General features: G+C 47.1%; 1 protein-coding gene across 3 annotated transcripts in view; it reads right to left on the minus strand.

Annotated features, from left to right (window-relative positions):
* The window catches only part of CDC45 (cell division cycle 45), a 31,736-nt gene that overhangs the window by 10,934 nt on the left and 4,563 nt on the right, over nucleotides 1-16,239 (minus strand). For 2 of the 3 annotated variants that reach the window (XM_041729017.1, XM_041729016.1), the window contains exons 6-13: nucleotides 10,366-10,421; nucleotides 8,729-8,777; nucleotides 7,347-7,408; nucleotides 5,848-5,898; nucleotides 4,383-4,502; nucleotides 2,689-2,820; nucleotides 2,151-2,249; nucleotides 1,267-1,428 (exon numbers count right to left, since the gene is read on the minus strand). In XM_041729017.1, coding sequence (XP_041584951.1) covers nucleotides 1,267-1,428; nucleotides 2,151-2,249; nucleotides 2,689-2,820; nucleotides 4,383-4,502; nucleotides 5,848-5,898; nucleotides 7,347-7,408; nucleotides 8,729-8,777; nucleotides 10,366-10,421 — 731 coding nt within the window. The remainder of the gene's footprint in view (nucleotides 1-1,266; nucleotides 1,429-2,150; nucleotides 2,250-2,688; nucleotides 2,821-4,382; nucleotides 4,503-5,847; nucleotides 5,899-7,346; nucleotides 7,409-8,728; nucleotides 8,778-10,365; nucleotides 10,422-16,239) is intronic. The other variant, XM_041729018.1, reaches the window with a different exon arrangement.

Consider the following 16,239-nt stretch of genomic DNA (forward strand, 5'->3'; position numbering starts at 1 on the left):
GCAATAAAAAGGAAAGAAATTCCTTCATGTTGCAACACGGATGAGCCTTGGGAATATTAGTCTAAGGGAAAGGAGCCTCAAATTTATAGACCAAGGATTGTCTGATTCCATTTATATGAAATGTCCAAAATAGTAAATCTATAAAGATAGAAAGTAGATTGGTGGTTGCTTGGGGCTGGGAGAGATGGGAGATTTGGAAGGTGACAGCTAAGGGGAGCAAGTTTTCTTTATGAGGCAATAAAAATGTTCTAAAATCAGGTAGTGGTGATATTTGTACAACCTCGTAAACATACTGAAATCCATTGAATTGTACACTTTAAATGGGTGAACTACATAGTATATGAATTATAGCTCAGTAAAGCTGCTTAGAAAAAGTATGCTAGGAAACAGGGCCAGGAAACCCCAGAAAGCCGACCCTTAAATTTTTTAACACTGCACAAAGGCAAAAGAAAGGGCAGTTCTCTGAAGTTCAAAAAGCTGTCTGAATCATGCCTCCCCCGAAAGACAGGGAAGCAAAACTCACACAAAAAAAGAACAACAGACAAGAACCAAGGTCAAATCTTCTCAAAGTTACTATCAGTAAAAAAGGGATAAGGAGCCACTGAGCATCCCTATGGACAATGAAGTACTCTAGAAAGATGTGCCCCCAAAAGGTCAACACTGTAATGTTCTATTTCAAAGCAAACTAAGAGACATTAAAACACAAAACAAGGCATCTCAGGAAATGAGATAAGAAAAATTAGAAATAGAAGGAAAATAATTGTTAAATAAAGATTAAACTAGAAAAAAACACAAGGATGAATAAACACCATAAATAATGCCTAAAGAGGGAAAGGAGGTGAAAACAATTTTTAAATAAAAAAGAAAGGAGATTAGGGATGCCTGGGTCGTTCAGTGGCTGGGCGTCTGTCTGCTTTTGGCATGGGGCGTGATCTCGGGGTCTGATATTAAGTCCCGCATCGGGCTTCCTATATGGAGTCTGCTTCTCTCTCTGCCTATGTCTCTGTCTCTCTGATGAATAAATAAAGTTTTTAACAAAAAAAAAAGGAGATTAAAAGGATTCAAGAGGAAGTGACATATTAAAGGTATTAAAGATGGATAGAAAATGTGTCAAATGCACCCCTGGTTCTGACAAACTGTGATTCAGTTTCTGCAGAACACAGTCATCCCCACACCTGGGGTCCCTGTGACGTGCCTCCTGAAGAGTGTTAGGTTGAGATCCAGAGATGGCCTGTGGGGAAAGTAGCCCACAGCCACACCCACTACCTGGAGAGACTGTCAAGAGCCTGGATGAAGTTATCTGTCCCTGAGTCATCCTTCTCGGGGCTCTCCATCAGCGACATGGTGGCAAAGGCCACATCGCTGGCCAGAAACTTATGCTTGAACCCAAAGTGAATGCTGAAAGTCTGCACGCGCATGTCCTTCATCCTGCAGTGGGAGGAAGCAACACTGCTGTTATTCCTGCATGCATGTGGGAGTGCTCTCAAGTTGTGGTGAGCTCTCACTGCCAGGCCAGGCTAGCAGATGTACTAGTGTCCTTCCCTGGCCCCTGCTAAGGCTCATGGCAAGACCATTCTGGTCCCAGAATGCAGACCTGACATCCTAGCCCTGTAACCTGGGGCACTAAGAGCCTTGTCCAAAGCTGTTCCACTGGTGGGGAGGAGAGCAGAGATGTGTGTGCGGCCCCCTCCCACATCCCGGGATACTAGGAGCAGCCACAGCATCTCCTAGGCAAAGCTTGCCTGAACCTGGCTTCAGGGGGCCCTTCCCAGGGCCATTGCCTGTGTTCAGTGAGCAATAGATCAGGTCAACCTAGAGGTCTGCACCTTGGCCCCAGATGTAAGGACCTGGACTTCTCTAGACCCACTTTTTTTTTTAATCAAGTAATTTTACTTATTTATTATTATTATTATTTTTTAACTTTTTTTTTTTTTTAGAGTTCAATTTGCCAACATTTAGCATAATGCCCAGTGCTCATCCCGCCAAGTGCCCCCCGCCCCCCCGGACCCACTTTTAACCCAAAGTTAAAAGGATAGTGAAAGGCTAGACAGGATCACACTCATTTGTGCTATCTTGTTTTTGCATTACTTTAGGAACATGGTTAAAGCTGAAGCCTGAACCAAGCTTAATCCAGAAAAACGGGAGTTTACCCAAATTTATTTGCAGACTCCTCGATCATCTCCCGCAAATTCTCCTTTAAGGAAATGTCCATGGACTGGAACTTCTGCTTCACCTGTTTCAAGGGGAGGCTGGAAAGATGACAAGCACTGGTCACAAGAGGGACCTGACTTTATTTTATTTTATTTATTTATTTATTTTTAAAGATTGATTGATTGATTGATTTATGATAGGCACACACAGAGAGAGAGAGAGAGAGAGAGAGAGAGAGGCAGAGACACAGGCAGAGGGAGAAGCAGGCTCCACTCCGGGAGCCCGATGTGGGACTCGATCCCGGGACCCCAGGTTCGCGCCCCGGGCCAAAGGCAGTCTGAGGGACCTGGCTTTAGATGGAGATTGCTCAATACCAGTAGGACGGAGAGCATGCAAACAGGGGACCTTTAGATGATACTCTGGAGTCTCCAGGCGAGGCGCTTCAGGTAGAAACAGGCAGCCGCTGGATGTTGGTCACAGTAAAGGGGAGGGACCTTTTCCTCAGGGGCTGAGGGGCGGGCCAAGGTGGTCACTTACCCCACGTCAGCAAGGAACTCCTGGAGCCGCTTCTGCCCATGCACAGACCAGAGCTTGAACCTGGCCGCAGTGTAGCAGGTGTTACACAGGCTGTCGTGGAGGGACCAGTGCTGGTAGAGTGCCAGGCGGAGGCTGGGTCCAGTCAAGGAGGTTGTGGCTGGGCGGCGACCCACGGCTGGCAGTGCATGGCCCCACCCGTCCCAGGACAGCCCGCCTGCATGGCCAGTCATCACATAGGTGACCTGGAGCTCTTTGACCTTCTTAGCTTAATTTGACCCACACAGAGAGTTTGTAAGGGGGTGTGCACACATCATTATCACTGTTGGACTGATGGGGAAACTGAGACCCAAGGGTTCTGAGAGATACTGTGGTGACATTGAGTCCTCATGGCCACACAGGCAGTCCAGGCTGTCATCCCACCTGCTCCCCGTGTGCTACACCTAGCTCGGCCCTCCCCCACAGCAGACCCTCTGCTGGGACCCCCCGGAACAAAACCCATCTTCACTCTTCTTCTTAAACATGCTCTTTATTGCTGGTGGGGCTGCAAGTGTGGCTGTGCGTGAGGACTGTCCTGTACTCCCTCATGCCTCTCGTTCCCTACTCTACAGGTCTCAGCAGGATGCCAGGCTAGCTCTGCCTGGATCCCATGCTCACGCTGATGCCCTGACACCACGTCTGCCAACACACCTGCCCTGAGGCCCTGCCTCTAGGTACATGGTGGGCTCTGTCCTCTGTGCTGCCTATCCTGATGGCTGGGCCCTGATCTCTAGACGTCATATGTCAGGTCCTGGTGGGGTCCCCGTCCCGGGAGCCTAGCTGCCTCATATTGGCACCTCTTCCTAGACCTGTCTAAACCCACGTTTATTGGTCTCCATCCATCCCAATAGGCACAGGGCAGCCTCACTCCTGCCATCACTATCCATCACAGAAACAGCCAGGCCCCAGCCACGCCTTACACCTGTAGGCACCACAGTCTGTCTCCCCACAACCAGCAGCCTAAGGACCTTTTAAGCACGAAGTACTGAACTCCCCAACCTCCTCAATCTTCCACTGCCCTAGGCCCTCTGACCCTTGGGCTGCACTCATCTCTCCAGCCACTTCCTCAAGCTCACCTCAGGGCCTCTGCACGGCCACAGCCCTGGCTCAGGCTGTCTTCTCTCCCATGGAGTGTGTCTAAGTCTCAGCCTGAGATATGGTCTCCCAAAGGCCTTTCCTGAGCACTGCCACCCAACAACCTTCTAGTTATTCCATCAATGCCCTACCTTCCTCTCATGAGACATTTGCACTCTAATCATACGCTGACTTACTTCTTCCTGACTGGCTTGGCAAGAATCTGCACTCATCGCCAAACCACCTGGGCTGCACAGGTGGGCCCTACCATGCACTTGCCCACACGCACCAGGCCCATAATGATGATGCGTCTACGCAGCGCTGGCATTTAGGAGCCAAGCTAGACAGAGGAGCCAGGACAGAGCCTGGTCCCCAGGCCCCGGTGCTCTGGCAGCCCTGGAGAGCAGGCCAGGGCCCCCTTCTCACGGCAGCCACAGCAGCACAATCCAGGCCTGCAGCTCCGCAGCTCCGACCACACCACACACAGGGGGATGTGGGCAAGGTCTACAGAGGCTACCAAACACACAGTGCACTGCTGAGCAAAACTGAGGGAGTGTGCCGGAGGGCCTGTGCTGTAAGGATACTCGTATTCAAAGGAGATCCGAGTACAGTCCACAGAGAGGGCGTGCTCCTCATCCTGATTCCGGTGGTTGTGCCGGGACACGTGGCGCTGCAAGATGCCGACGTCGGTCACGTACTTCATCCTGGAAAGAAAGCCCCGCCAGCTGCCTGGGTGGGCGCCTTCCTCTCACACACGGCCAGGCCACGCGGCTTCCAGGGGGGGCCCCCCCTCACACCACACAGACAGTTCCTGCCAGGACTGAGGGAGCTCCAGCACCACCATGAAGAAGCCAAGTGCGGCTATGTCACCAGGGCCTGGAGGCCGAGGGTGTGAGGAGACAGAGCTGGAAGGAGGGGGCACTGGCTGTGCCGTATCCTCCTTGCACTCTTTTCTGGGCAGCGGCTGTCCTGCCCTTAACTTATTTGAGCCTCCTGACAGCAGGCACTAGGGTAGGCCACGGCCTCCCACCCACCCACCAGTCAAGTGGACAGACCACATAGTGCCAGTAATCCCAGGAGAGGGTGTGGGTCCTACACAGGAAGTGCTTCAGAGCACAGCAGGAGAGGGCGGACCCCAGTCCAGGTCTGCCTGCAGGTGGCCACTGAATAGGACAGTGACAGCGAAGCCTCACCTGAGGGACTGCCACAGGTCGGGGATGGTGCCTGGCACTGCACACACCCCATACCATCCTTAAGAGAGAAGGGGGAGTGAGGCCCAGCAAAGTGTCCAAGCCTGTGAGACTCAGAACCCTCCTGATCCCCGGGCTATACTGCAGGACTTAGTGGGCACAGTGGGGTGGGAAAGGCAGGAAGTGGGGACACAGATGGCTCTGCAAACTACACAGTCCAGTATGCATAAAAGCTGTGCCAAGTAACAGGCCAGGATACCCTTAGATGGGTTAGGATATGGGTCCCTCTCGATTCCCTTAGAGGCCCCACCAGATGGCCACCAGAATGGAGATGAGAGGGGGTGCGAGTACCCCATGCTTCCTAGGTGTCCGCATTCTGGGGTAGCTCTTTAGCTCTCTATCAGGAGTGACAGTGAGCACCAAAGCCTGCCCACCAAGGGGCTAAGACGACTTGGCTCCATGCCAGTCCTTTTGGCAGTCCTTGCCAGCCTTCCCTTTGCCTCTGAGGGCACACTCACCGTTCCTGGCAGGACTCCTGGGGCCCTCACCTCCTCCTCCCAACCCCAGTGTCCACCATGGAAAGACCAAAGGAGAGGCGAGAGACTGAGCTCCCTCCTCTCATCTCTGGCTCCATCTGGTGGGCTCCCTGAGGGTGGACAAAGCATCCACACCAGGCCACACACCATTCCACCACAGGCCTGGCCCTTACTCAGTGACGAGGATCCAGGCCCAAGGCCAGCTCCCTCCTCAACAGGGATCTGCCACCCATCTTCCCACTGCAAACTTGGGCTGCAGCCAGGCCATGTACATGGCCACAGCACAGGCCAACCTCAGACAGGCTGAGGGAGCACATCCTTACTGGGTGATCTTGTCTTGTACCCACTGGCCTGTTAGTCCCACGATGGCCCACCTGGAAGAGAAGAGAGTCACAAAGTTTACAGGCATGTCCTGCCAGTGTCGCCTGGCCCAGGCCCACTGTCAGACAGGCAGTCTCTCTTCTGCAGGGTGTAGAAAGGTTACGGGGCCAACTCAGGGCTCCTGGCACAGTGTCACAGTGAGAGGTTTCAGGACCGAGGAATATCTCCCAGGGCAAGGATGGCAGGCCTGACGCTATCTGTGTCCCAGCTGACCCCACCATCCTCCCCACTCAACCTGCTAGAAGGTGCTAGTGGATCTTGGCAGGTCATCTGCCCCTCTGCAATATGCCCTCCAGCACAGCCGACCTTCATCACATACATGTCTCCGTCTTGAAATGGTGAGACACAGAGCAACAGCATTTAGACCTCTCAAAGGCCTTCCAAGGTCCTATCTCTTAGCTTTTTCTAGAGTTTTCTGGAAGCATTTCATGGGGGGCATATTCTGACATCATTCTAAACTGGAGGAGCTTGTTGTGAGAGGGCGGTCAAGGGTGCCCCTGAGTACACAGCAGGTGCTCACCAAAGGCTCTCCATTGCTGATGTGGCTGTGGCAACAGGGCACAGTACAGGACTCCCACCTGGCCTTACTGCAAGATCTCTTGATGCACAAACTGGCCCCTGTGCCAGGGCATGGGATTGTCAGTCTATATCATGGAGGAGGACCTGAGGCTAAGAGAGCTGAGCCAAATATCTGAGGATGACAGGCGGGCACACAGCTGGGCACCAGCTCAGGGGGATGACAGAGCACCTCTGGGCTTAGGTGTGGCCAGTGCCTTGGTCCTGCCCCAGCTCCTGGCTCTCCTGAAACCCCGATTTGGCAAAGGCCATTAAAATCCCCACCATGGGCTCAGGGCCAAGAAGGGCCTTCCCTCCTCATCTCCTGGAGAGAACCTGGACCAGATCAGAGGGCTGAGGGGGTGGAGCAGGCCAGACCTATGCTTTCTTTGCTCAGACTCTGGGTTTAGTTTCTAAACCAACCTAAGTTATGCCGAGCACTCATGCTTGTGGCCCATGTAGCAAACTCAGAGGTGGGCTAATGGGCATTCCTGTACCAGATTTCACCGCATGCCAGGGATGCAAAGATGCCGACCTAGCAAGGGCTGCTTTGTTCAAATCTCATGCTCCTTCTGTTACCCAAATTTACCAGGCAGCAAAGCTGAGCAGTAGGGTAGGAAGGGTAGAGCTGTAGTCAGGCCCCACCCTCGATCCTCTGCACCCAACAGTGCTCCCTCCATTTTACGCAGGGGTTTGTATGTAGCCAAGAGCCTCATAGGAAGAAAGCAAGGGCTATGCAAATTCCCAGAAAGGGGCTGTGCCTGATATTCCTGGTGGGGACTACACAGTGATGTCTTTCTCCAGACCCTGTTCTCACTGTGGGAGGACAGAGCTACTTGGAGAAGGAAGCCCTACACAGTACTGGTCTTGACTGGGGCCTACATACCATAGCATATCATTCAAGTCCTTGGACATCATCCACGCCAAGTCGAACATCACCATGGCTGACTGCAAGACAGAAGGAAGCCTGAGGTCCAAGGCAGCTGTGTTCACGAGAGGGGTGTGTGCTGGGGCTGGGCTGCATGGCTGGGCCACATCTGAGCTGTCCAGGATCCCAGCCATGCCCTGTAGATTAAAGGCCTTCCCAGGTAGGCAAGGAAGTATGGGTGGATTCCAAACCAAACCGAAGGAGGAAGACAGAGTAACTCAAGTGACTTGCACTGCCTCCTCTGCTGACTAGTCATTCCTATGTGCACACTTGATTACACAAGGGAGAACATTTGTGCTAGGGCCTCTACACATCTCACTGGGTGCCTCAGTGATACTGGGGAGGCACTGAAGCTAGGAGGTTGGGGGCCTATGTCCACATGTTCTTCCCAGCTGGCCAGCAGTCTTACATACATACTCCTGGGAAGGCTGGGCCTTAGTTTCCATTACCTGGATGTTAAAGAGGGAGGGTGCCTCAGGACCTTGGTGAAGAAGATCTTTCTAACAGGGCTGTCTGCGCATAGAAGCATTTAGCTCCCTGTGAGCAGAGTCTGGGTTTTGGTAGAAAACAACAAAAGGGATTACTGCCTGACCAGAAGACTCTAAAGTCCCGTTAGCCATGCAATGCTGGGCTTCCCACCAGAGAAGATTTCCAAGGGAATGATCTACAAATACAGAGGGAACTGGGCATCTGCCTCACCACCCACCTCACCCACTTAGAATTTTTCACGTCCTAGGGCAGAGCAGAGAGGACAAAAGATGATCCTTCAAAGGACGATGGGACCTTGACAGTAAAAGAAATGCTATAAATATGGTGCTCAGAGCTCAAGGCCCCAGGGCCAAATGCTAATACAAACACATGATATTTTACTGGAAACTTATTTTCTAGGGCTTCTTAAAGCCCTGAGTTCTGCTCAACACTACCAGAGTCAACGAAGTATGTTTTCCATGTGAAATTCTGTTCTGTAACACACACAGTGATGGGCCTCTATAATTCTAGAGCTTTATCTTCTTGCACAGAGTCTGAAATAGACTTGCTCGGTATTTTCGATGATGAACAAAAATAATAGCTGCTGTCCTATTTAGGCACCTATTGGGTGTGCAGGACCATCCTAACAACTGCCTTGGAAATGAGGGTAATTCTTTTTCCTTTTACAGAGGAGAAGTTTAAGTCTCAGAGAGGCTGCCCCACCTACCCTAGGGCACACAGCGGAAGTTGTGGGGCTCAGATTCAAACCAGGCTTTTGTGGTTCTCAAACCTATGCTCATTCCTCCTCATGTTTTAGGACACTGACACCTACAGTCAGAACCTTATGGTGAAGTAGACCTATCCGTACGTACCGACGTCCCATGATACTCGTACTGTTCATAGTCGAAGAGGATGTCTCTTCTGTAACAACATAAAATACAGGTCCTCAACAAAAAGCAGTGCAAGGAAGATAAACATTGGAAAATACTGAAACTTGACAGTACTCAGAGAAATGCAGATTAAGTCAAAGCACTCTTTGTATCCACTTATGGATCCTTTCACAGAGTATACATTTACAAGGCCAGGAGGGAAGTAATATTGACATAAAAGGCTTGTGGCAGGGCAGCCCGGGTGGCTCAGTGGTCTAGCGCCGCCTTCAGCCCAGGTCCTGATCCTGGAGACCCTTCCTGAATGGAACCTGCTTCTCCCTTTGCCTATTTCTACCTCTTTCTCTCTCTCTCTCTGTGTCTCTCATGAATAAATAAATAAAATCTTAAAAAAAAAAAGCCTTGTGGCAATGAAAGACATAAAATGGCATAGAATAGTCCTAGAATCCCACTTCTAAGAAATTATTGTAAGACAGCAATTCAAAGAAAGCAGCAGACAGCAGTATGTGCACGTTGTTCATTGCAGCCTTATCTGTCGTGGCAAAATACTGGAAGTGATCTCCAGTTCAAAAAAGGAAGGGGATTGGCCAGGTAAGTACACTGCAGTTTATAAAAGCTATTTGGAACCATTGAAAATGGTTATATTAAGTGAAAAAAAAAGAAAAAAGCAAAATTAAGTATATATTATGATCAATAAAACAGGCAATTTGCACAAGTTTGGATACCCCAGGAAGACTGACACAAAGCCAGAATCTCTTCTGATCAGTGAATATGGATTATATTCACTTTTCTTTCCTTATACTTCCCAAAATGGTTTTTCATTGTCCTTCCTTGAGGGGGTGGCTGAGAACAACACTCTCAGCTCAAACAGTGGAGGTCTTCAGGGACTGGATCCAGCAAGGAATTCTCAGCTCAACAGCCCTGCTACATGGTCACCTCAAGCTACAATAACCTTTCCAGGGTTTTTTTTTTTTTTTTTTTTTATTTTAGAGCATTTCACTTAAAAAAAAAAAGAAAGATTTTATTTATTCATTTGAAAGAGAATGAGTGGGAGAGGAGGAAAGAATCTGAAGCACCGAGCACAGAGCCAGATGTGGAGCTCCACCCACAACCAAGAGATGATCTGAGCCAAAACCAAGAGCTGGATGCTCAACCGACTGACCGACCCAGGTGCCCCTAGGGCAGTTCACTTTTTACATTTGCAATATGGACAGCAATGATGGATAGTTCAGTTTCCTTTTCATACACTTTTTTTCTATGAAAACTTTCACACAATTAGCATCTATCTCATTTATAAAGAACTTACAAATAAGAGTACATCTGGAAAACCACAAAAATCAGAGACAATGGGCTATCACCCCTAACAGCATGTATTTGGGAGATCTCTGGGCCCAGTCCTGCTATTTGTGAGACCACCAGGTGATACAGAGGGGACCCAGAGCTCTTCTCCAATGCAGGGGCCACATGCTTACTCCTGGAGCCACCAATCCAGAGTTTCTAAACTAAATTATTCTCAAATGGGAGAAAAAAAAGTTTCCAGTTCCCATGGAAAACACAGATATCCCCCAGGGATCGTGAGCTCCATGACACAGGGTAGGGTACTGCTTGAAGTGCACACTCACCTCCGAGCCTCCCACTCTCTTCGCTGTCTCCTCTTCATGGTTTGTGCCACTACTTCCTGATGCAGGGACAAAGAGAACAAAAGGTTGAACAAAGAAACCAGAATTTTATCCCTGTAGCCTGAGAAGTTTCTGATTAGGCAGAAACCACCGGCACAGAGCCCCAAGGAAAACATGGATCGTTCATTCCCATGTCCTGAGCTCAGGCTGGTCCTAGAGGAGGAAGGAAATGAGGTGGGCAATGGCCAGGACCCCTCTGGTCCACTGGCACTGAGGATACCAAATTGTGGACAGGAGCAGATGCTGTAGCTGATGCATCCGCCCCATCTGTCCACACCAGCCTTCCACTGCCCCCACCACTGTGTGATCTAGGTGAGGCGCATAGCCACTTCATACTGGCTTCCCCTCCTGATTAACAAGCACTACTATTTCCTACATCCCTCCATGTACCAGCCACTATGCTAATTTTATAGGCACAATCCATTTAGTTCTCACAGCATACTACCTCACAGCATGAGGTAGTATGACCATTTTAAAAATCCATGGTCCTAAATGCATGGTCCTAAGACTTCTGCTTCCAGGAAAATGGAAACTTTCCATCTCATTTTCCCTATACGTCCACTAAATATATCTGAAAACCCTGTCAATATATATAAGGCAAACAAAATAAGATTCTGGAAGATGAAGAGGAAAGCCAACTAGCTGGGGACCCTGGGACCTGAGGAGTGATGTGCGGATGAGTTCACCAGGCTTTCTTTTTGGCTTATATATCCCAGACTTGAAGCTGAATGAAGCCAGTAATCTGGAAACACCAATAGGCACCGAGGAAAAACATCCCCAACAAAAGCCAAAGGACCCAGAGGAGCAGCCCTGAAAGACATAAAACTGGGGTGCCTGGGTGATTCAGTCAGTTAAGTGTCTGCCTTTGGCTCAGGTCATGATCAGGTCCTGGGATCAAGCCTGGTGTCAGGCTCCCTGCTCAGCGGGGAGTGTGCTTATTTCTCTGCCCCTCCCTCTGCTCCTGTGCATGTGCACATCTCTCTCTCTCTTTAATAAAGTCTTAAAAAAAAAAAAAGACAGAAAACTTTTAGACAATAATTGATCTGCCCTAGCCACCACCACTAAAACACTGTGGCCCCACCTCTATCCACCCAGCAAAGACCAAGTGGGAGCCTAGGCCCTCACCCTGGTGAACACGTCCTGCCTGTAACATTTCCACATTTCACTTGCAATAGGTTCCAACACACTCACTGGGGTATTTTCAGAGGAAGCCAAGTGGTGAGCCTGGATCTTCCTTGCACTGTGGTACAAGGAGCCACTCTTCTCATGCTTAATGGAGGTCAAGTGGTGAACCTTGAACTTCTACCTCCACCTGGCTATAAAGGGACCAGACTGTCCACCCCCTCCTTTGGCAGAGTGATGTCAGAGAAAGCAGATAAAATGGAAGGCTTAAATAAGACCAAGAGTCTCAAAACATAATATAAAAATGTCCAGGTTTCATGTGAAAAGCATTCATCATATCATATCATATCATATCATATCAGCACTCATCATATCTATATATATATATATTTTTTTTTTTCTTCTCATTCAATCTCCTTTTTACTGTGGATGTCAGAGTCATCATCACAGCCACGTGGAGGGGCACACAACTTTAACCCCTGTGTACTGAGGAGAAGGGTGGGGACCTTTGGGGCTATAAAACTAGCTATGTACACAGAGCATTCCAGGAGAAAGCCACCCCAAGCACGTGCATGTGCAGGCACGGGGGGGTGGGGGTCTGGAGCCCAAGCGGGACTGTGTCGGTGTGGGGCTAAACACTAAAAAGGAAATCCAGGGCAGCCCAGGTGGCTCAACGGTTTAGCGCCGCCTTCAGCCCAAGGTGTGATCCTGGAGACCTGGGATTGAGTCCCATGTTGGGCTCCCTGCATGGAGCCTGCTTCTCCCTCTGCCTGTGTCTCTGCCTCTCTCTCTCTGTGTCTTTCATGAATAAATAAAAAATCTTTAAAAAAAATAAATAAAATAAAAAGGAAATCCGTAACTGCCAACACCAAGATGACAAAGATGCTACAATTATCTGACAAAGATTTTAAAGCAGCCACCACAAAAATGCTTCAATAGGCAATTAGAAACATAGTTGAAAACACATGAAAAAAAATTAGGAAGTTTTAGTAAATAAGTAGAAAAATAGAGAAGAACCAAAGAGAAACTTACAAATGCAAAGTACAATAACTGAAGTAGAAACCCAGTGGATTGGCTCAAGAGCAGAATGGAGGAATAGAGGAAAGAACCAGCGGATACACTGATAGAAATTATCCAGTCTGATGAACAGAAGAAAAATAGACTGGAAAAACAAACAGAACCTCGTTTACGCTTGAGCCTACAACAAAAGACCTATCCTTCATGTCATTGGTGTCCTGGAAGGAGAGAAGGAGGGTGGGCTAAAAACACTTGAAAAACAATGGCTGAAAATGAAGAAATATGGTTCAAAATTTGGCAAGACACATAAACCTACAGATTCAAGAAGCTGACTGAATCCCAACAGGTTAAACTCAAAGAAATCCACACCAAAACACATTGTAATTAAACTTCTGACCATTAGGGACACCTGGGTGGCTCAGCTGTTGAGAATCTGCCTTCAGCTCAGGGCATGATCTCAGGGTCCTGGGATTGAGTGGGACACTGGGGTCCCTGCAGGGAGCCTGCTTGTCCCTCTGCCTCTCTCTCTGTGTCTCTCATGAATAAATATAAATAAATAAATAAGCAAACTTCTGACCATTAGCCCCCCAATTTTTTTTAAAATTTCGAGAACAGCAAAAGAAAAATGATGTTTTACGTATAGGATAAGAATATATGAACGCCAGCAGATTTCTCACCCGAAACCGTGGAAGCCAGAAATGCATAACATTTTCAAGTGCAGACAGAAAGGAACTGTTTTTTTTTTGTTTTTTTGTTTTTTGTTTTTTCAGAAAGGAACTGTTAACCCCAAATCCCACACCCTGTGAAAATATCTTTCAGGAATGAAGAGAAAAATCAAGAAATTCTCAGAAAAAGCAAAACTAAGAAAATTTACTGCAGATTGCCCCCCCAAAAAATGGTGAAAGGCCTTTCTGTGAACGGAAGAAAATGACAAAAGAAAAAACCCTGGAACATGAGGATAGAAGAAAGAACATGCTGAGTAAAAACTGGGTAAATACAATAGGCTTCCCTTAATCCTCTTGAGTTTTATAATCATGTTTAGTTGTCGAAGCAAAACTTATCCCACAGTATGATGTGGATCTAAATTTACATACAGGCTATATTTAAGAAACCTGCATCATAAACAGAGGACAGTAAGGGAAATAAAAGTTAGGTTTCTACATTTATAGTCTGTTGTTTCTCAATCTCTGAGTGTGCACCTTTATCAATAAAAATACTTCTGAAAAAGTATATTGAATACATGTGTATGTACAAATCATGCAGATTTTATTACATTTGGAGTATTCTCAAAAGTGTTAACTCTTACTAAAATCAAGCATGATGGCCTAAACTTGGATAATAGCAAATGCAAGGTTACAGGACCAAGTGAAAGTACTCCATGAACAAGTGATAAAAACTAGAAAGCTGGACTGGCCTCCAATGTCATTCAAAAAAACAGAAAAAAGAGATGGAATCCTGGTCTAGGTTAAAAGACAAGAGAATAGCTAAATGCAAATGTGCCAATCCTGGTTGGCTGACACTTCAAACACAAAACAGTTGCAAAATCTATTTTGAAGACAATTAAGGAAATTGGAATATGGGTTGAATAGGTGACATTATTAATTTCTTACATATGATAATGGTACTGTATTTATAGAGGAGAATATTCTTAGAAGATGCATATGGAAGAATTTGTCAGGGAGTATCATGGGGTCTACAACCTATTCTCAAATAATCTAGCAAAATAAGTAAATAAATAATAAAAAACAAACAAACAAAAAGCATATATAGAAGGAAGGCAAATGTGAAAAACTGCCGAATCTAGGTGAAAGGTATATAGGTATTCACCACACAATCTTTTCAAATGTTGTATGTTAGGAAAATTTCAAAATAAAAACTCTGGAAAACAGTATGGAGGTTCCTCAAAAAAGTTAAAAATAGAGCTACCCTACAGCTCAGCAATCACACTGCTAGGTATTTATCCAAAGGGTACAAACATAGTAATTTGAAGGGGCACATGCACCCCAATGTTTATAGCAGCAATGTCCACAATAGCCAAAATATGGAAAGAGCTTCGATGACAGATACATGCATCATGCCCACCAACAGATATGTGCATCAAGAATATATGGTGTATGTATACACTGGAAAATGCTCAGGACCAAGGTGCACAGAAGGACATAACCAGTCAGGAGGTCCAGCAGCCTGAGGACAGAACACATTAAAGCTGTTCTTGGTGCAGCAGGCCACATGATACTTTTGTTATGTTGAAATTAACCTGCTAGGCAACTCTGAATTGGGGAAGCAGCTAGCTAAAGATCCTCAGTTGTAGTCATTTCTAACTGGATTAAGAGCTTTACAATTTTTGGCATTAGCAGATGAGTTCTTGTTTACCTGGCTGGTAAGAAAAGAGTGATAGCGTTGGTCAGCCTAGCCAGGACTCCCAGAAAGTTTCAATGAATTTATGGCCTCATCCCGTTAACATTGTTGCTGTTTGTTTGTACTGAATAAAAACACCCTCATGTGAAAAAAAAAATTTTTACCCTGAAGTCATCAAAAAGAATGAAATCTTGCCATTTGCAACAACACTGATGGAACTAGAGATTATTATGCTAAGTAAAATCAGTCTGTCAGAGAAAGACAAATACCATGCAATTCCACTCATATGTGGAATTTAAGAAACAAAACAGATGAAATAGGGGAAGAGATGAAAAAATAAAATAAGATGAAAAGAGAGAGGGAGACCAACTATAAGAGAGAGTGAACTCTACAAAACAAACTAGAGTTCCTGGAGGGGAGGTGGGTGGGGGAATGGGATAATTGGGTGATGGGCATTAAGGAGGGCAACTGACTGAATAAGCACTGTTATATGTTATATGTAAATGATAAATCACTCAATTCTATCCCTGAAACTAATAATATACCATATGTTAACTAAACTGAATTTAAATAAAGAATTTTTAAAGAACTAAAATTATAAAACTTCTGAGAAAAAAAAAGTCAGTGGGAAGTTATGCATATTATATATCATGAATATTATAGAAAGCATTCACAAACTCAGATTAAAAATAGATGCACTAAGCATGTCAAAGGAAGCTCTGACAGGTTCTGACATCTCATCAAGAACGACTGACATTCTCTTTACTGCCAAACCTGGTGGCAGTTCTAGCTTGCCTGTACCCCCCTCTCCCCCCTTCCCACAGAGCCCTGGCATCTGTGGACACTCTGCACTGGATGCAGAGAAGATCCTAGAGATTTTTTTTTTTTTTTAAGATTTTATTTATTTATTCACGATAGACAGAGAGAGAGAGAGAGAGGCAGAGACACAGGCAGAGGGAGAAGCAGGCTCCATGTCAGGAGCCCAACGCAGGAGTCGATCCTGGGACTCCAGGATCGCGCCCTGGGCCAAAGGCAGGCGCCAAACGGCTGAGCCACCCAGGGAGATCCTAGGGATCTTCTTGACTCTTTCCTTCATCATTCAGGTCAAGTGTCCATGGCCATTTTCATAAATACAGCCCATTCCCCATCCAGCCCCTTACCCTGCTTTATTTTTCCTTATATGACCACAGCTCTTCACCTGAAACCATCCTTGAACTATGCTCATTTACACATTCTGTACATCTCCCCCCACTGGAAAGGAAGCTTTGTGAAGGCAGGACTTTGTGCTCCCCTGGGGACCTCAGAAACTAATGGATACCT

The sequence above is a fragment of the Vulpes lagopus genome, chromosome 14 (assembly GCF_018345385.1).
Source record: "Vulpes lagopus strain Blue_001 chromosome 14, ASM1834538v1, whole genome shotgun sequence".
NCBI classification, from domain to species: Eukaryota; Metazoa; Chordata; class Mammalia; order Carnivora; family Canidae; genus Vulpes; species Vulpes lagopus.